This window comes from Oryzias latipes, chromosome 2 (genome assembly GCF_002234675.1).
Source record: "Oryzias latipes chromosome 2, ASM223467v1".
NCBI classification, from domain to species: domain Eukaryota; kingdom Metazoa; phylum Chordata; class Actinopteri; order Beloniformes; family Adrianichthyidae; genus Oryzias; species Oryzias latipes.
The window spans coordinates 10,785,053-10,805,303 of record NC_019860.2 but is presented as its reverse complement, the minus strand read 5'-3'; the positions used below and the strand labels follow the sequence as shown (position 1 = coordinate 10,805,303).

The 20,251-nt window shown below is 39.8% G+C and overlaps 2 protein-coding genes across 3 annotated transcripts; both read right to left on the bottom strand.

The window, feature by feature from the left end:
* Nucleotides 1–1,263: 1,263 nt before the first annotated feature.
* Nucleotides 1,264–4,459, bottom strand: LOC101165707 (fas apoptotic inhibitory molecule 1-like). The gene is made up of 4 exons (XM_004066489.3): nucleotides 4,227–4,459; nucleotides 3,457–3,685; nucleotides 3,224–3,273; nucleotides 1,264–1,898 (listed from the first exon to the last, which is right to left on the bottom strand). Exons 1-4 carry the CDS (start codon nucleotides 4,341–4,343, stop codon nucleotides 1,749–1,751), a joined length of 546 nt encoding a protein of 181 aa, XP_004066537.1. The 5' UTR covers nucleotides 4,344–4,459; the 3' UTR covers nucleotides 1,264–1,748.
* A 1,954-nt stretch (nucleotides 4,460–6,413) lies between these two features.
* On the bottom strand, nucleotides 6,414–14,272 carry LOC101156149 (ras-related protein O-RAL). Of its 2 annotated transcripts, none has more exons than XM_004066455.3 (5): nucleotides 14,146–14,272; nucleotides 12,529–12,725; nucleotides 12,239–12,447; nucleotides 9,927–10,101; nucleotides 6,414–7,189 (listed from the first exon to the last, which is right to left on the bottom strand). In XM_004066455.3, exons 2-5 carry the CDS (start codon nucleotides 12,640–12,642, stop codon nucleotides 7,082–7,084), a joined length of 606 nt encoding a protein of 201 aa, XP_004066503.1. In that variant the 5' UTR covers nucleotides 12,643–12,725; nucleotides 14,146–14,272; the 3' UTR covers nucleotides 6,414–7,081. The 2 variants fall into 2 exon arrangements, with proteins under 2 accessions (XP_004066503.1, XP_011481217.1); XM_011482915.3 differs by having other exon boundaries at nucleotides 12,529–12,728; nucleotides 14,146–14,247.
* Nucleotides 14,273–20,251: the final 5,979 nt, after the last annotated feature.

Sequence of the window (20,251 nt, the reverse complement as noted above, 5' to 3'; positions counted from 1 at the left end):
ACAGGAACATGTGTGCAGAATATGAACTGGAAACCCCAAGATCAAAATGGGAAACACCTCCGAAGGTGGTAGAGAATGAGAGGGCAAAGATCATGTCGGACTTCCAGATCCAGACTGATAGGATGGTAATGGCGAACCAAACAGACATTGTAGTGGTGGATAAAGAACAGAGGAAAGCCGTTGTGGTGGATGTGGCAGTGCCAAGCGATGGGAACATCAGGAAGAAGGAACATGAGAAACTGGAGAAATACCAGGGACTCAGAGAAGAACTGGAGAAAGCATGGAAAGTGAAGGTGACAGTGGTGCCTGTGGTAATTGGAGCACTCGGGGCAGTAACCCCCAAGCTGGAGGAGTGGCTACAACAGATACCTGGAAAGACCTCAGACCTCTCAGTCCAAAAAAGCCCAGTGCTAAGAACAGCTAAGATACTGCACAGGACCCTCAAGCTCCCAGGCCTCTGGTAGAGGACCCGAGCTTGGAGGAGAAACCACCCGCGGAGGGTGAGAGGGGCGTTTTTTTTTTCCATATATATATATATATATACACATATATATATATATATATATATATATATATATATATATATATATACACGTTTTTAATAAATTAATTTATAAGTTGTATGATTTGACTGAGGTAGTTAAGGAAGAAATGAAAAGAACAGTTTTAAACTCAAAGTAAAAGTTTGACTGCTAGTTCTTACATGTTCTGTTTTTCTTAGTATAATTTAAAAAAAAAAATTGAATTCAGGTGATCAGACTATTTTTTGTAGATTTAAATTCCAATGATCAAAATATCAATTGAAATTGTTTAAGTTAGTATAAAAGTAAAATTGATTTTTTTAAACTCATTTTATGAGACATGTTGCAAAATTCCAGATACCATTATTTATGTATATATTTGTGTCAAAAACTTTCTAGATTATTAGATCAATTATATTTGCCAGAGTTTTAAATACATAAACACAATTCAAATGCGCCCCCCCCAAAAAAAGCAAACATTTTACAATTTTTAAACAACATTATGTTGCACAGGGATGAGGACAAAGCTGAAGGTCAGCAGAAGGAACCTTAACTGAGGTAACAAAAAGTGTAAGATGTGTTACTACTACAAGCATTCCAAATCTGGGAACATAGATCATAACAAGAAATGAAACCCAACTAAAGGAACAAGCAGTCACACAGTATGCCTAAATTATCCTACACAAGATTTCTGATTACATCTGACTTCATTCTTTTGTCTTTAGAATAAAACAGACTTTCATTCATTTATTGACCTTTATTTTTCTTAATATTTCCATACTTTAAGGTGAAGATAAGATGATTTATAGCCAGCTTTATAAATACCACTAGGACCCTTTTTTAACTTTACATTTTACATTATAATTAAATCAACCAATTAAAAACTAGTTGTGTTGGGTGATCTTTTATTTTGAAATTTTAAAGCATCACATTCCGGTTTGTGACCGCTCAACTCCCGCGTGCTTAACGCTGCCTCATTCAAACTCATAGTTGTTGCGGTGAGTCTGCGCAGATTCAAACACGATGGTTTCACGGATCTTTCTCCTTTTGTCCTGTGTTTAAAAATAAAACCACAAACTGAAGACACTTTCAAAGTTGCTCGTGAGCATGAGTGTTTTCACCTGAGTATATTAGTCTAAAATTGATGTAATCAAATTCAAAATAAATACATAGGAATAAATAAAAAGTCCTTTCTTGGGCATGCAAACATATTTTTGTAATCCAGATTCACAGCGTGGACACAGGAATTTTCTCTCCATCCAGCAGCAGGGAGTGCACAATGCCACTCTTCTTCTTCCCACTGCTCACAGCCTGGATGCAGCAGTCGTGATCCCCCACCGTGAAGTGGGTTTCTGTGCCATCATCTACAAACTCTCCCTGTGGACAGGAAAGGTCACCTTCATCAGACAAGATCACTGTATTTGTTCAATCTTCATCACAAAAAGGTACACAGACCGCAAAAACTGAGGTTTATAAAGTCTAAGTTTTTTTGTTTTAGACAATCTCACACCCTAAACTTTGACCGTAAACTAATGGTACGCTCCTAAAATGATCATCACAGATGATTATAGCATCCTTCCATTTGTGGAATAATTGGTGAGCAGCATACATTTTTATTTTATATTATTTTTAGATGAACTCAGTGCTAGCTTGGAAATTTGCATTCTGCTTGTGTCATCAGATAGCAGGGGTGTGCCTCAGGGATAAATTGTAGGTCTCCAATGTCTTTGTTACCAAAGTCACAGATAAAAGCCAGAAAAGGACATTTTTGTGCTGATGACTGCTACAAAATCTCTAAAATTGTTTGGAGTAAATATATGGCACATACGGAAACCCGTTCAGACAAAAAGAAAATCCTTCCATCAACCAACCATTCAATACAGTTGAAAACGATTTGGGTTGCCGTATTTTCTGCATTTATAGGGGGACCGAATTATAAGGTGCACCATCAATAAATGGTTTGTTTTTTTAAACTACGGCTATGTCCGAATTCCTTCCCTATTCACCTCACAGTGCACTATGTAGTGCTTTCGCCACTTTATAGTGCTGTCCGAATCTAGAAATTTCCCACAAGTCTCTGCGACAAACCAGTGTGCATCAATGCTCACTAGATTGGCAAATATAGACCACAATGCATTGCATTTGAACAATTTTTGCACACAAAACAAAGGGAATTTAAAAGTATTTTAAAAATAAACCATGAAGGGTTTGATCTTTACGATGAAGTTTTAGGTCCACCAAAAAAAAACAACCTAAAATTACGAGATTTTATTTCGTAAAATCTCGTAATTTTACTTTTTTTTTTTGGTGGCCCTAAAACTCCGTCATAGATCTTAAGAACACAGTGGATTCAAAAATTAAGGCTTTTAAGTGCCGCTTTTAAGTGCGAAAAATTGTAACTGCTCTAATTTACCCCTGTTAAACAGTGTGAGAATCGATTTGGAATAAAGGTAAAATGTAAACTGTGTTATATACGGTAATCAAACGTATTATGCTTTACAAAATAAAAGCCACAATGCCAAATACATACTGTATTTCCAATTTTTAGGTAACCTCTTAATTCCTTAAATTACTCAGTTGTGAAATACCAAGACTTCCATATATGTACGGTACACGCAACAACATGCTTTAGTTTTGAGCCTTAAACAAACTAAAAGGATTTTTATTTGACAATTTTTCCTGTATTCAGAGTGGTGTCTCACCCTTGTTTCCATTTTCTGTCCGTTGCACCAAACGTCTACAGTGTCCTTTTCTGTGAGAACAATAAAACATTTTACAAATTTGAATGCATCTAACATTTGCAATGTGTTGTTTTATCCACTGAAACCTCTCTGTTCCATTTAAAAAAACAATTTTACCTGTGTAACTCCTCAAGATTTCAGAGAATAACTGCAGCTGTAGACTCACATAACTGGTAATGTAAAATGAGGCTCACCAAGGACCACCCTGTAGTCCGTCCCGTCCACCTGGAACACCCAAGTCTTTGTGGTCTTGGCTCTGTCGTCTACGAACTTCTGCAAACTCTTCCCATCAATGTCCAGCGAGTATTCATAAGCAAAGCCGCTGACAGCTTCTATGTTAATGGTGGCTTTGATGTTGGTACTGCCGATGGTAAAGGTTTCCTTTCCAACCAGTTTGAACATCCAGTCTTTTTTTACAACTTCCTGTTAAAAGACCACATTCAGACGATGAAAGCCTTTATAATTGCAATCAAACAATCAAAAGTTATGAAGTATCTTATTTAGTGGCTTACAATTAAGCAAATATGTGAAGAAAAAAAAATAATGACTAAAAAAAAGTGAAAAAACTTCAAACTTTTACCGTTTTAAAGAACCAAAGAGATAAAAAAAATCAAGTTAGCATCTTAGCTTTTACTTTGAAAATGCTTGGCTAAATATATATTTTTTAAAATTATATTAATTTAAACTGTAATTTCAAACTCAGTGCAGGCTATGATAATTTGAGTTCTGTTTGTATCAGCAGGTAGCATAGGTGTGCCTCAGGGCTCAGATGTAGGACCCACATATCTTTTTCAGCAAAATCACAGATAAAAGCCAGAAAATTACATTTTTTTGGTTACAATATATCTCTAAATTTGTTTGGTGCAAATATCTGACACTTCATTAAAAGGTTAAAGTTCTATTCACCTTTTTTATTTAATTCTACAGCTACATATTCAAATGTGTCTACCATACTCGCTCTTACCTTCCCGTTCACATAAATAATTCGTTTCCCTGTGGTGGTTCCATGCGCAAATTCAATCCTGTACACTCCATCGCTTAGGGCTATATCCCACACAGCTACCACGTCTCCCCCCAGCATGTCTGTTTATGCAGGGTATCGGTTTGGGGGGGTCACAAGTGAAGCTTATGCCCGCCCTGGTCCCAGCTGGTTCTGCCGAAGTGGTTGCCGCTTCAGCAAGAGGAGCATTACTGTAAGAGGCTTACATGAAAACGCTAGTAATGATCAGGATCGGGTTGAGGGTCATCCTTTAGGAGGCAGAGCCTGTCTCAAGCTTTCAACATATGACAGAGGGACTTTTAATTTGAAAGTACTCACATTTATTAAAGGTAAACTTCAAAATCCAAGTAAACATATGTAAGATTTTTGAATGAAAAGTAGAAAATTTTAACAGTGTCATGCCACATATAAATTAATTGATAAAAAGGAATCATTTTTATTTCTAACTGACTCAAATGATCATGAAAGTGAAACAAAATCACGCCATTTATGCCCCATCAAAATTTTGCATTGTTTTCTTTTATTAAAAGGCTACATTTCTTAAGTTAGGTAACATTTGTTAATCACATCTGAATTTACTATTTATTATCCCTACTTGGAAATTTTATTTTAAGTGAGAGGAAGCTCTCATCCTAAATTGACACACCAAGCGACTTCTTCCCATGAAAAGTCTATGGAAACACACATTTCGGGGCTTCTGCTTTCAAAACTCTTGCGGTCACGTGTCGTTGTGCACACTTTTAAGACAGTTTCCGGGTTCTACGTACAAAAGGGACTCGGATTTGGTAGTGACGTATGGATGGCGTCGCTTTTAATTCATGGAAGTTCCAACTGTTTGAAAATTGATCATGGAGGGGAAAATAATAGCAGATTGTGCTCGGCTGGACTTCTACAACACCAAGTCTTTCATATATTGGAATAAAGCAGAGAATGAAAAAGCCTGGAGCCACATTTTGACCTTTTGCACTAAGAATCTTCCAACTGTAGGTGGCAGATATGCGCTAGTCAACAGTGGAAACAGAAGTTCCTCCCTGCTTGTCCAGTGTGAAGAACATGGGCTACATGTTTGTCTATGAATGCACCAAACCCGCATTAATATTTAATGATCTGCAAAGCGTACCTAATAGTACGTCACTGGGATTTGTGCATATTAAATGACAGACTAAAAATGCTTTTGTTCAGTTTTTGTTCTGGTTCACCTTGAATTTTCTTGTTTTTGTGTTGTATTTTATTGTAACTCAAGCGGTGACCTTCTTGTGACGGGGTTGGAAGATTGACACTGATTTATCAGTTTGATCTCTGCTGATTGGCAAACTTGTTTGTCTTGACAGACAGGAGGAAGTCTGTTTGAAAGTTTCATTGATCTCACAAATGTCTATCATAAAAAACAATTAGAGTTCATCTGATTCTTGCTTTTGGCTTAAAAAAACTGTTCTCATTTTAAAGGTTTCTGTTCGCAACTTGATTCTTGGATAAAAAAAAAATCTTTGTGCCACATTCTAAGGTTTTTCTTAACCCTTGTGCTATCCAAGAACTTTACCATTGGGAGTGGGGTCATCTAGACCCACTAGACAGTGCTCTGAACCTTTCTTCTTCAATGATTTTTTATCTTCACTGGTGTCCATGGATTACATGAAATCTTTCCACCTTTGTCATGGTAGGGAGAACACGTCAAAGTAAGGGTGGGGTCATCTAAGATGGCACAAGGGTTAATGGCACATATAAGCAAATGATTCTTGTTGAATTGTAGTGCCACCTGCTGGTCATATGATAATCTGCTCAATGTCAGGATTTCTTCTCTTTTAAAAACTGTCTTTTAAACTTTTGCTTTTCTTTTGAAAACTTCACTTAAAAATTTAAAAGAAAAACAATGAAATACAATTATAATATCAAACCTTTTCACTTATAAATTCAGGGATTTTGGGATCAAATGAAAAGTTTGCCAACATAAAACAAAAAAGTACATTTTAATACTTACAAAAGTATTTTAATAAATATTACTAAAGGTTTTAATCACTAAAAATATACGTATTTTTTTCCTGATGTCAGAAAATATATATAGTATAAATATATTGACATTGTTTTGTATATGTACTGATGCTGAAATAAACACATTTCAAAGTGAAATAATTTACACAGGGATAATACATAGTTTGATTTGTACAGATTATTTAATCCAAACAATTGACAAAAAATTGCACATGGAAAATCACAAACTGCTTGGTTTCGTCAGAACATATTTTTACATTTTTGGCAAATTATTATCATTTTAGGATTTCCTGCAGAAAAGCATGTAAAACAGGAGGTCCTTTCAAAGTAAAAGCATTCTTTTTGGACAGTTTTTATTCCCCTAAGAGGGATACAAAAAAAAAAAGACAATGACAAAAAACAAAAAGAAGAGCCTTTTGTTGCCTGTGAGTGATTTCAAGCAGCATCAGGTATGAGTGTGTTTATTATAAAGAAGGCTCCCAAGAAGCCCAAACATCATAAATAGGAGAAAGCTGTGCAGAGAAACAGGATTTAAAGAACAAAATTCCCTTTGAATGTTGATACTAAATGATGTTTAGAGGGAGAAGCTTGTGTGAAGCAAGTGTTTGATACTAGCAGTGAGGCCTTTAGGAATGTGACGACACGCCTAATGTGAAGAAATCGCTCGTTCAGTTTGTAGATTCCTACAAATTTAGGAAGCAGCCCTTCTTCCCCGAAACTTCCTGTCTTTGATTCTGAAAAGAGGAAGCAGAGACGGAGGCGTCGCGTGCCTTTGAGGTTGGTGAGGAGAGTCGGGTCAGTCTGTCGCTTTTGCTGCACCTCTGGCGCCACTAAAGGATGCGACAGTGCTTCTTCTTCTTCCGACCGCTCGGCCCGTTTTTGTCTTTGGTCTCCGATTTTTTCTTCTTGCGGACTTCCCTCATGAGGTCAAAGAAGACCTGCGAGGAGAGGTCAGGAGATGGTCAGAGATGAGATACCCAAATAAGACACACTCTCCCTTGTGCTATCTTAGATGACCCCCCTTTCCATTGACGTGTTCTCCCTACCATGACAAAGGTGGAAAGATTTCATGTAATCCATGGACACCAGTGAAGATCACAAATCATTGAAGAAAAAAGGTTCAGCGCACTGTTTAGTGGGTCTAGATGACCCAACTCCCAATGTTAAAGTGCCTAGGATAGCACAAAGGTTACAAACGTTTACGAGATAAATGTGAATCAGCTGATTCTGGCGTACTGTTTGACTTTTGCTTACTGCCTAAATGGCTGAAGAGTTACTGTAGTTGAAAGAATGTCAACTATGTCAACAAATAATGTCGACGTCCTTTGAATTACTGTAACTCGGATTGTTTTTACCAGGGGTTCAATGGATCTCGGCTGATCTGTGATCCATAGGGATCATTAGCCACATTTTGGTCCACTGTTGCCATCATTTAGGACAGTTGTGCGTTCACACGCGTCCAAAAGGGTTTTGGGAGGAGCTACTGTCAAACTTTTGTCTCAATCTAATTAGGAAAGATGCGGAAGATGCTGAGAGAGTCAGTTTGTTTATTTCAAAGAGTCCTACAAAGGCGTGGCTAAACGCGTCTCCATGTCTGGGTTCATGAGATCATTTAGAGACTCTCAGTACGTGAATGACGGCTGCTATGAGGAACATTTCTGTCCATCTGTGACCCAGAATGAAGACTTCCTGTCCAAGACGCTGCTGCGACTCTACCCAGTGAGAGGGGGTTTTCTGGCAGCAAAGGACGTATTAATATAATATTAGTTATTTTCAGGATGTAATGCACCTGAATGCACTTTTTTTTTATTGGCATCTTGAGTATTTTTTTATGCAGTGGGGTAAAAAAGTATTTAGTCAGCCACCAATTGTGCAAGTTCTCCCACTTAGAAAGATGAGAGAGGTCTGTCATTTTCATCATAGGTAAACCTCAACTACGAGAGACAAAATGAGGAAAAAAATCCAGAAAATCAAAGTTTCTGATTTTTAAATAATTTATTTGTAAATTATGGTGGAAAATAAGCATTGTGTTACCTACAAACAAGCAAGATTTCTGTCTCTCACAGACCCTTAACTTCTTCTGTAAGAGGATCCTCTGTCCTCCACGTGTTACCTGTATTAACAGCACCTGTTTGAACTGGTTATCTATATAAAAGACACCTGTCCATAGCCTCAAACAGTCACACTCCAAACTCCACTATGGCCAAGACCAAAGAGCTGTCTAAGGACACCAGAAACTAAACTGTTGACCTACACCAGGCTGGGAAGACTGAATCTGCATTAGATAAGCAGCTTTGTGTGAAGGAATCAACTGTGGGAGCAATTCTTAGGAAATGGAAGACAAACAAGACCACTGATCATCTAAAGGAAAGATCTCCGTTCAGCAGCAAGGGCTTTGAAGATGAAACGTGGCTGGGTCTTTCAACTTGACAACCATCCAAAACACACTGCCCGGGTAATGAAGGAGTGGCTTTGTAAGAAGCATTTCAAGGTCCTAGAGTGGCCTAGCCAGTCTTCAGATCTTAATCCCATAGAAAATCTTTGGAGGTAGTTAAAAATCTATGTTGCCCAGCGACAGCCCCAAAACACCAGTGCTCTAGAGGAGATCTGCATGGAGGAATGGACCGAAATAACAGCATCAGTTTGTGAAAACCTTGTGAAGACTTAAAGAAAAAGTTTGACTGCTGTTATTTCTATCAAAAGATAATATACCAAAGTATTGAGTTGAACTATTGTCATTGACCAAATGCTTATTTTCCACCATAATTTACAATTAAATTATTTAAAAATCAGTTAATGGGATTTTCTGGATGTTTTCCCTCATGTCTCTCATAGTTAAGGTATACCTATGATGAAGATTACAGACCTCTCATCTTTTTCAGTGGAGGACTTTCCACAATTGGTGGCCGACTACCAGTAAAGACTGTTTTGCCTCACTGTATATATAGGGATATCTTAGGTTCAGAGATTTCATTAGTGTTTTGTTTTTTACACTTTTTCTGTTTGGATGGGATATTTGTTTTAATACGTTTTAATGAATATTTTGAAGCTTTTCAAAGAATCATTTGTAAACTTTTAACTTGTTACTTTGTCCTTTTTTTCCATTTTACTGATCCGTAAAATGACCCGAACTGTGACTCTAAAGGCCTGACACGATCTGAACCGTGAGTTTTGTGATCCGTTCCGCTTCTAGTTTTTAAGCGATTTCCGTGATTCTAAGACTCTGCTGCGGAGGAAAGCAGCTTTGCTCTGATGTGCAACACTTCACAGCAGTGAAGTGCGTAGAGAATCATGGTAAACTAACCTATTCTGATGCGTTGCATCAATATGCAACACTAACGTACGTACTAACGAAAAGTTTCACATATTGATGCAAAGTGTTTGAATCAACTGTTGCGTTCAAATCCGCTGGAATTACAGAAATTGCGTGAAAACGGTTGAAGAGGTAAGGTTTGGTGTAAAGGGTTAAGTGCTGCATTTTGGCAAAAAGCTGCTTTTATCCGTGTCAGATTTCATTGGAATTGTGGAAATTGCGTAAAAGCGGTTACAGTCGTTTGAGGAGCGTGTTTTATTTGGTGTCAAAATGTCGTTACTCAGCATAAACTGTTCCAGACTGCCACCTGCAGGCCAATATTTCATTACAACATTAAGCAGCCAGCGGCCTCAGTGGCTCACCTTGTCCACGTTGGCTCTCGTCTTGGCCGACGTCTCGACGTACTGGACTCCCCACTCGCCTGCTTTGCTCGCGGCATCCTCTGCGGTGATCTGCCGCCGGTCCTCCAGGTCCGACTTATTCCCCACAAGCAAAAGAGGGATGGCCTCCTCCTCCTTCACCCGCAGGATCTGCTCCCTGATGGACACACAGAGGGCCCCACCCGTCAGTGCTCGACTCCCAAGATGCAGCAGGGCTCGCGTGGTTGTGGGGGAAAGAGATAAAAGATTTAAATGAAGCGGCACCGCCAGCTTTCTGCAAGTGGACTGTAAGAACTGATAATCTGTAGAAGGTATTCATTTAACAGCTTTAGGTAGGTGTTGCTTTACAGCACAGGTGTGGGCGGAGCCCAAACAGCATTGTAACATCCTGGTGCTGAACTTTGACCTAAAATGATTATGATCTCCTGTTTCTGCAAGTTTTTTCGGGAGGGGAAATATGCTCCTCCCACTATCGTTTGTGTAAAAAACAAAACAAATAAACCAGGAAATACAAAAGAATAGTTTGTCTCCGGGTTAAAGAAAACCTGTATGGCAAAGGCCGGTCCGCACGCCCAACATGTCAGGAAAGAAGCAGAGTTCAGGGAATCTGACCTCATTCTACTCCTTTTTAACTTCTTAAATCCACATGCGTGGACATCCCATTTTGGGTTCAATTACCACAGTAGTTCATTCTGCTTAACTGGAGTCCTGTGAGAAAAAAGCATTAGCTCAAATATTAACTCAGGTCTTAAGAGGTTAAAGGGCTTAAGCTTCCTTAATGCTGAATGTGTCACTTCTGTTACAAAAGAAACGAGACAAATCATGTGCTTATGACAGAAAAATTGCCAACAAATAAACTGTAGATGCATAAATAAATATGGGCGGGCCACGAGCCCCCTGCTCCGCTCCATTCTATAGCGTCCACTTGCAGACAAACAGATCGGTACGTCTTTGTTTTCGTTGTCTGAGCTGGAATTTGGCTCAAAACTGGATAGCCCCAATTTTGTAGCACCGGTAATGTTAGGTTGGGAATGTGGGGGGCTGTAAGCTAGTGGGAGAAAGTGTAAACAGATGGATCATGGGAAGTGGACGTTTTTTTTTTTTCTACTTTATTGTAACAAAGGTTAAAAACCGTAGCGTTAACGTGTTGCTACACAATTTTCTACAGCCTTTTTCAGGCTGGGAGTTAAACTAGGTTGAACTTTGACCAATCGGAGACTCATATTCGGTAGTGACGTATGGATGGCGCTGGTATTGGGTAGCGACTAGGGATGGGTACCGTGCCCTGGTATTGAACCCGCCCGGGGCCACATTCTTCAAGACCGCAGTATCGTTAAGATCTGACCTGAACGGTTCTGCTATCGGTACTGGAGAAGTTACTTTTTCTTTTTTTGTGTCCCACAAGCGTTATCTGCCATATTTAACTCACCAAGTCAATTTTCCGTTAATGAATGATTACATTAATTTCGGTATTCTTGTTGAAGCGGAGAGCTCTGTCTGTCTATTTGTGTGCAAGGGGGGCGGGGCTGTTGTTCAACTGTTGTTCAGTAATTAAACACGCTGGGGCGGCGTGTTCTACACAAAACAAACAGGTAGAGAGGCGGGGCTTAGATTCACCGCAATGATGCCAGACCTGCGACAAACTATCAGCTGCTTCCTAATACTTAATAATAATTAATGACTAATGATAGTTGTCATCCGTAAAATGAATATAATTTTATATTTATGTTTACTGGATTTAAACAAAAATTAATAAATAGAAAGGAGTCTGCATCAAAGTGAATTTGTTTCCATCATCTCACTGAATCCTAACTCTGGTGTTTGACAGACAGAAAAGTCTATTCCAGGTTGTGGAAAATGGACAAAAGATTAAAGGAAACATCACGCTCATAAAGAATAAAAATAATTAGATTAAATAACTAAAATAAATATCCTGTCTGGAACATTCTCGTGTATAAAGTAAAATCTTTTGTTAAAAAAACAGTGTTGTTGCATAATGAGGAAATAAAACACTTTATGTTCTTAATTTGTTATTTATTTAATTATTTATTTTTCATCCTCAAAAAGTATCGATAAGAGTACCGTTAAAATACCGGATCGATAAGCAGTATCGATAAGAGTAGTAGTACCGTTAAAACCTTAACGATACCCATCCCTAGTAGCGACAGTCCAGTGTGAGCACCATAAGCTAAACGCGCCTTTACCTGGTTCTTGAACGCGCATCACATGCGCCATGTGACCGTAGTCCAACACAACAGAAAACCGATGACTGAAGCTGGACTCAGAAAACACACCTGAACTCCGACGTGGCCGTGAAGGACTCCAGCTCCGTGATGGAGAAGACCAGTAGGAAGCCTTCACCACTGCGGAAGTAGTTGTCTCTGATGGCAGCGTAGTCCTCCTGTCCCGCCGTGTCCAGGATATCGATCTGCACGTCCTCCCCATCAAGCACCACCTTCTTCCTGTAGCTGTCCGCCTTGGTTGGCTCGTAGTCCTCCACGAACTACACACACAGAGCAGCAGGCATGACCGGAGTGTGGGCAGATGGGGCTTATGGGACAGAAAATAGTCACCAGGGGCTCACCTCATCGTACATGAACTGCAACGTTAGCGCTGACTTTCCTACGCCACCGCTGCCCACCATGATCACTTTGTGGAGGGCCAGAGAGGTCTGGTTCTTGTTCTTACCAGTAGCCATGGCTCTGATGTGTGGGGGTGGGGTAGGGGGTGGGGTTTCTACAGCTCACAACTTTAATCCTGAAACCAGAGATCCGCAAGGAGCTGCTGGGGCCGAGACCGGATCAAGAAAGACCAGGAGAGAACAAAAGTAAGTTTTGGCTACAATCTACTGAAACAAAGTTAACAAAAAGGCAGCCATACATACCAAAACACAAACAAAGGAAAAGTTTTCGTCTGATCTATTTTAAAAGCATTCCCTGTTGTCGTTTAATTATAATTGTGCCGTTTTTAGCCAAAATCCAAAGATCTTGTGTCGTTTTCTAGGACATAGTTTCTGCAGAGCGGCAGTAGTCCATTAGAAATTCACCTTTGAGTTGTGGGTGGCACTGCTGGGAAGCCTGCTCTCACTACCCATCATCCATGTGTTTACATGCTCTGCTGCTAGCTTACAGCCCCTCACAACCCCACCCTGCCGGTCACCGGTGTACCAAAAACATCCATTCGTCTGCATGTAGATGCATCAGAATGGAGCGGAGCGGGGAGCGGGGAGCTTGTGACCCGCCCAGCAGTATTTTCCACGTCACAAATACGATCTTTTTCAAACAGTATTTTCCTTCTGCTTCCGATCGATCACGATTGGAGTAAGGAAATGTTCAGAAATGCAATGTTATGACAGAGTCCTTCACAGACAAAACTCCAAATAAATAAATAACAGTTATGAAAGAGTTTGAAAGTTTTTAAGAGTGGTAACACTGACACACACAAAAAGGCAAAAATTGAGCTGTTTTCTTATTTAACCTCCTTGATTTGTGCAATTTGTCCACTTACAACTATTGTACATATGTTTAGAATCAACGGGGGACTTGTAAAGACATCAATCTCCTCTGCTCTGGGTTTTCATGGTCTGAACGCCACAGTAAAGGCTGACGAAGGCAGGGCAGGCACCAACAAGTTATGCAGATAAAAGATAATTTGTTCCTGCTGTTTGGAGGCTTACTCAACTCCTGTTTTTGGATGGCAATCTCTTACACGCCTCACACTGATATGAACACATACATGGATGTGTGTGCTATGGAAAAACACTTGAGGCTTTTAGCTGTAAGACGTGAAAGACTAGAGCACACAGGACACATCCGGGATGGTTAAATAAAAACATGTACATGATCTGCAGGTTAGTGGCAACACCCAGCAGCAGCTTCCTCATTAAATCAACCAGCTGACAACTGGAAACATATTTCTACAAACCAAACAGCCACTTCTGCTCTTCCCAATCCCCGCCTTCAAACTCACAGATGCTTCTGATTGGCTGACTGGAAGGCGAGCGCTTCCCCGCCACGCTTCCTATTGGCTAGTCGGATTGTCAGTTACTAAGATGGCAGCTAGCTACTTTTTTGAGCGCTGATAGATAGCGTTTCCCTTTATGAGCGGGTATTTTGGGGAAGTTGGGTAAACATGCGCCTGACTAAGAGCGGTGGCAGAGCAAGGGAGGTTAAAATAGCCCGAGTAAAGTGCGCTCACTCACCTGGAGCCGTGATATCCTCCGGGTCACACAAAACCCGACACAGCAAACTTTTACAAGTTGGCCAAAAGGACTGCGAGCCCCACCTTTCCCCGGATCTGCAAAGATCGTCTATAAGTACTAAGAGGAGTTACTCTGAAGCTGTGACGTGACTGTCGACGGCACTCAGTGGCTCTTCGACAATTACAGAGACATAATGGTATTTTTGACCAAGTAAGAGCTAATTTTTTTCTAAGTGGAAGTGAAATAAACTAATTCATTTCCAGTTTAAGAAAAAGGAAAGACCTAAAGGGCGTTTTAAAGTTTTAAAGCTACAAACTCGGGAATTTGACATCGAGTGAGATGTCTTGAATTTGTTTCAGCTTCCGTTGAGGCGTTGAAACGCAATACGATGATGTCACGGAATTCCATACATTTCTTTTTTTATTGTCCTTCATTTAAAAACGATTTACAATCTTTTTTGACATTTCCGTTTTGACAAAAAGCTGTTAAAAATCACAAATTAATTGTTTTAAAAGCAAATCAATAGGAGGTTTTGCTCATACCAAAACCTGAAAGAATATGAACCTGATATGATGTTAAATGTGGTCCGTGTTCAAAATTCCAAGTATCCCAGTTTCTATATTTATGCTAAATTTCATGTTGATTGTGTTTTTTTTAACTAAATAATTCACATCTTGCCTTTGAGAATAAATGACGTACACTTACACAGCGCTTTTCTACCTTTCTTGAAGAACCACAGCACTTTATTCACAGTGCCTTCACACACATACATTTACACACTAATAACTGTTGCCTTACACTGGCGCCAATGTCTTGCCTGAGGTCACTTTGACACATAAGCAGGTACCCTGCGATTTTCCAATCAGAGGTTGATCGCTCTTATTTTATGCAGCCCATTTCCTTCATTTAGTTGGTTCATTTTTTTCATATTGAATTATACATTGAAATACAGATTAGTCTGGGTATCCATGACAACAGAAGGTATGCTAACAGGTGTGAGCAGCTGACGGCATGCTCCAAAGAGAAACTAGTAAATTAGTAAAGAAAAAGCCAGAAGTGAGACTCTTTCTGGGCCTGAACATTTCCTATACGGAAAGCATGAATTAAGCAGGAATTTTCCAGTTTTGAAATGCAAAGACTGGAAAACTTCATACATTTGTTCAAATATACATTCTTCCGGGGAGGGGTTTGATTTGTGGAAGGCGCTAATGAGGGCTAGTGGATCCTCCTTTCTTCTAGTTTTCTTGCTGATGTTGACAGTTGTCCTGATATGTTCCTGTTTTTCCATGTGTTTTATGTTATGTAAGGGATAATGGCTTTTGAAGTGTGCATTATCAGAAATGAATGCACGCTGTGGAAGCCCGAACCGTCTGACATGAAGTGCGTTAATTTCTAAAAATGCACACTTCGACGGCCATTGACCCGGTTATACCATGGTCACTTAAAAAAGAAATACATATTCCATCAGTGTTTAGTACTTTATTCTTGTTATTTCTTCGGTTTAGATCGCCTTTTTCACAAAAAGTGGACTATTTCATGCATGGTGCAGCACGTTCCCACGGTAACATGACAACCACTGAGCCGGCACCAACCTCAACTCAGAAGTCAGAGTCCTGTCTCCCCGTCTTGTCATCGGCAGAAACCAGTACTAAACACACTACATCTCCCAGCAACCCCAGCGCACAGTTTCTGGCTTTACACACACCTGACTTTACTTTGCAATCCCTCATAGTACACTTATGCACTGTACTGAGCTTCACTCAGTGCAATGTATTGTTTGTGCCACTCCGTCTGCCTTACTGAGCGTTATTTCTGGAGCTGATCTTCTGATTTTCTGATCCTGTTTTGTCTCCGACTCCGTTTGCCTGCCACCTGGATTCTGACTACCCCTATCTCTTCTCTGAAGCTCCCATGCTCATTATTGACCCCTGCCTGCCTAACCCCGATTTAGCTTTGTGGACTATTAGCTGGGCTACTAACCCTGCTGCATTTGGATCCAGCCATCTGCTTGTTCTTGTGACAACCGCAAAGGAAAGCGATGTACTGATCGTCAGCATTGGTTAAATAAAGCATCGATTCAGAGAGAAAGTTCACCTCTTACTGCTTGTTTTTGTCCAGATAATGAAGCTAAAGTTTATTTTAAAGAAGCCAACGCAGTGATATAGAACATTTGGGCTATGTGAACTTTCCTCTTCACCCTATATACATCGGACTTCACACACAACACTGACAGCTGCCACCTCCAGAAGTTCTCTGATGATACAGCCATTGTCGGGCGGATATCTCAGGGAAGCGATCTGGAGTACCTGGAGGTCATCACCAACTTTGTGGACTGGTGTGCTCTGAACCACCTGCACATCAACGGCAGCAAGACGAAGGAGGTGGTGATCGACTTCAGCAGGAAACCACATCTGACTGCACCGGTGAACATCCAGGGCTTGGACATCGAGGTCGTGGAGGACTATAAATACCTGGGTGTTCACCTAAACAATAAACTGGACTGGACACACAACACAAATGCCCTGTACAAGAAGGGCCAAAGTCATCTCCACCTGCTCAGACGACTGAGGTCCTTTGGGGTGTGCAGGACACTGCTACGAACTTTTTATGACTCTGTGGTGGCTTCAGCCATCCTTTATGCAGTGGTCTGCTGGAGCAGCAGAAGCTCGGAGAGAGACAGGAAGAGACTGAACAAGCTGGTAAGACGGGCCGGCTCTGTCCTGGACTGCTCCCTGGACTCCATCGAGGAGGTGGGTGAGAAGAGGATGTTAGCCAAGCTGACATCAATCATGGACAACCCTTCTCACCCACTGTATCAGTCTGTTTCAGACCTCAGCAGCTCCTTCAGTGGCAGACTGCTGCACCCACGATGCAAAAAGGAACGCTACCGCAGGTCCTTCATCCCAGCTGCCATCAGGCTGTTCAACACCAGCCTAAGTAAATAGTTTCATAGTTTTTGTTTTTTATTCACTGTACAAAACTGTATATACAGATGACCTCTATATACCTGCACATCTCTTTCCCTGTTTATTTATCAGAACACTCTTACTTTTGTATGTATTCTTTCAAATGTGTGTCTGTCTAACTTGTCATTACTGTCTGTACATACTTGTGCCAAACTCCATGCTACTGTGACAAGGAAATTTCCCATTCGTGGGATTAATAAACAAATCTAATCTAACTTCTTTTTTAGAGCGTGCATTATCACTGTGGATTATCACTTTTTATACCATGGTCTGGGTAAATACTCAATTCTGATTGGCCGCTGCTTGTGCTCTACAGTTTTTCTCCAATGGTTTGGCTCATTTCTTGAAACAGAAATTACATTCTCAAAACAACATGGACAAACCTCCAAACTACTTGGCAATTGTTCACAACAGAATGGAATTTCTCATTAATTTCATCAAATTGCAAATGTCTTAGTATATGTCTCAATGTCTCAGTACATCTTTGCAAAATAATTAAGTACAGGTAGTCTTCATTTAGCACAATTTCCAAGTGAATAGATCTTGTTGATCCAAACTGTTGATTCTCAGTCTAATGGTTGTTCGCTCCAAAATGAGTCAGCATCATTTCATTGTGTAAGTCATCACATGCACAATATGACTCTTCTGTATGACTGATTTGATGTTTTCTTTTTTTACGCCATTGTAGAGAATAATGGCATTGGAAGGAAATGAGACTCCTCAAATCCTCGTGTTTGTGGATGAAGCTGTGGATGAAGCTGGCCTTAATATTATTGCCCACTGGGCCACGGTGGATGTCCCAGGCCAGCGAGGGGGCAATATAACTATGTGTGCTGGCATATCTGAGAATGGTGTGGCCAACCACATCCCCAGTCTTGGCCCATACAATACACAGAAGCTCCTCATCTTCTTGGACCGCCTTCATTTTGATTTGATCCCTGAAAATGAGAGAGATCTCTTAGGGCCTCACCCACCACTATATGTTATTGTACGGGACAATGTGAATTTCCACCGTGGCCCGCTCACAGGGCCTGGTTCACTACTCATCCAACGATGGTCATAGTGTTCCTTCCACCTTACTCTCCTTTCCTCAATCCTATTGAGGAGTTTTTCTCCGCTTGGAGGTGGAGAGTGTATGAGCATAAGGCTCAAGATCAGAAGTCCCTGCTCCATGCAATGGATGCTGTGTGTGAGGATATTACTTGAGATCAGTGTAGGGGATGGTTACAACATGCACGCCGTTTCTACTCTCGTTGCATCACAAGGGAGAATATACGCTGTGATGTGGACGAGAATCTGTGGCCATACAGACAGCAGCGTGTGGACGGCCAGCAGGGTGAGGACGATGGCCAGGAGAAGGAGGGTGAGGACAGCGACCAGTGAAGAACTAGTTGTGAAACTCAAGCATCCTTTACAGCACTGTAGGCTGCATATCATTTTCATTGTTTTTTGTTTGTGTGTAATTATAAAGTACATTATAGATAGATAGATAGATAGATAGATAGATAGATAGATAGATAGATAGATAGATAGATAGATAGATAGATAGATAGATAGATAGATAGATAGATAGATAGATAGATAGATAGATAGATAGATAGATAGATAGATAGATAGATAGATAGATAGATAGATAGATAGATAGATAGATAGATAGATAGATAGATAGATAGATAGATAGATAGATAGATAGATAGATAGATAGATGACTTTATTAATCCCACAATGGGGAAATTTAATTTATCTGTGACAGCAACACGGCATTCAGAAATAATCTATATAATATAACATCAATAAAGGACATCACATTGACAAATGACAAATGACATTTATATTAAATAATTAAAAATATTACTAAAATTATTATGAAAAAATTATTATCAAAAATTAGATTCTTATTAAATAAAGAAATAAATATTAAATATTAAATAAATACAGCTGCAAAAGTGTAAAAAACATGCGGTCTGCAAAACATGTAAACTGTAAAAAAACATTACAAATTTTTTCAAAATACAGAAATAACTAATGAAGTTCACACCAAAAACAAAAACAAACAACTGTTCAGGAATAAAAATATATGCTGTATACATTTTCTTTTTACTCTGATGTATGAAAGTTACTTTATGTGTGTGAATGATAACGGTTACGATTTCCTTGGCAGTATGAGTGTAATGTGTGCTGGTAAACCTAAGAGGCTACTCTTAACCTAAAATCCTTTTTCTTTTTTTCCGTTTTATACAAAACTGTATTCTGTTAACTATACATAAACAGTACAGTAAACATTGTCAATGGTTCAACATTGATGGTAATGTTGATCAATTTCTATGTTTCTGACAGACCTTTCCTTAATTTCTCCCTCTTCGCAAAAGGTTTGGACCAGGGGTCACCAACCCTGTGCCCGCGGGCGCCAGTGCACCCCTTGTGGCGCCCGCAGGGAATGCACCCAAAAAAAATATATTTTTTTTTTTTATTGAAGCAAATATTCAACAAACAACCACGGCATGTCTGTCAATGACAACAATATCAATTCTGAGATAAAGGTAGACAAAGAAAACCATTAATGTGAGGATTAATATTCCTGTCTGTTTTTATTTACATTTATGTTTAAAAAGTTAAAATAAAGTTAAAGTTTTAAAGGTTTAAAAGTTTATTTTTAGTGTGTTCAATAAATATTTATCTTGTCCGGCTGCAACCTAAAGTCTGTTTTGAAATTAGGCTCCCTCTGCAACTGAGTTTGACACCCCCCCCCCCCCCCGTAATACGAGTCTAGAAAATTCATGCATGTTTTTGTGTGTAAAATGAGCAAATAAAAATAGGGCACACAAAAGGAAGTCCTCAAATTGTGTTGTTTTTTTTTGGGGGGGGGGGGGGCTAGGAGGTTTTTAGTGGCGCCCTTCATACCACTTGGTGCCCATGAAATAGCCCTCGGTCTCAAAAAGGTTGGTGAACCCTGGTTTGGACACCCTGTGTGAAGTAACCCTTGTGCTATCCTGGGCACTTTAACATTGGGAGTTGGGTCATCTAGACCCACTAGACAGTGCTCTGAACCTTTTTTCTTCAATGATTTGTGATCTTCACTGGTGTCCATGGATTACATGAAATATTTCCACCTTTATCCACCTTTGTCATGGTAGGGAGAA

Coding starts and splice junctions, on each gene's coding strand:
- LOC101165707 (XM_004066489.3), bottom strand. CDS start 4,343: ATGCTGGGGGGAGACGTGGTAGCTGTGTGGGATATAGCCCTAAGCGAT. Junction 3,686..4,226: donor TTATTTATGTGAACGGGAAG/GTAAGAGCGAGT, acceptor GTCTTTTAACAG/GAAGTTGTAAAAAAAGACTG. Junction 3,274..3,456: donor GGACTACAGGGTGGTCCTTG/GTGAGCCTCATT, acceptor TTGTTCTCACAG/AAAAGGACACTGTAGACGTT.
- LOC101156149 (XM_004066455.3), bottom strand. CDS start 12,642: ATGGCTACTGGTAAGAACAAGAACCAGACCTCTCTGGCCCTCCACAAA. Junction 12,448..12,528: donor TGCAGTTCATGTACGATGAG/GTGAGCCCCTGG, acceptor CTGTGTGTGTAG/TTCGTGGAGGACTACGAGCC. Junction 7,190..9,926: donor CGAGAGCCAACGTGGACAAG/GTGAGCCACTGA, acceptor CTCTCCTCGCAG/GTCTTCTTTGACCTCATGAG.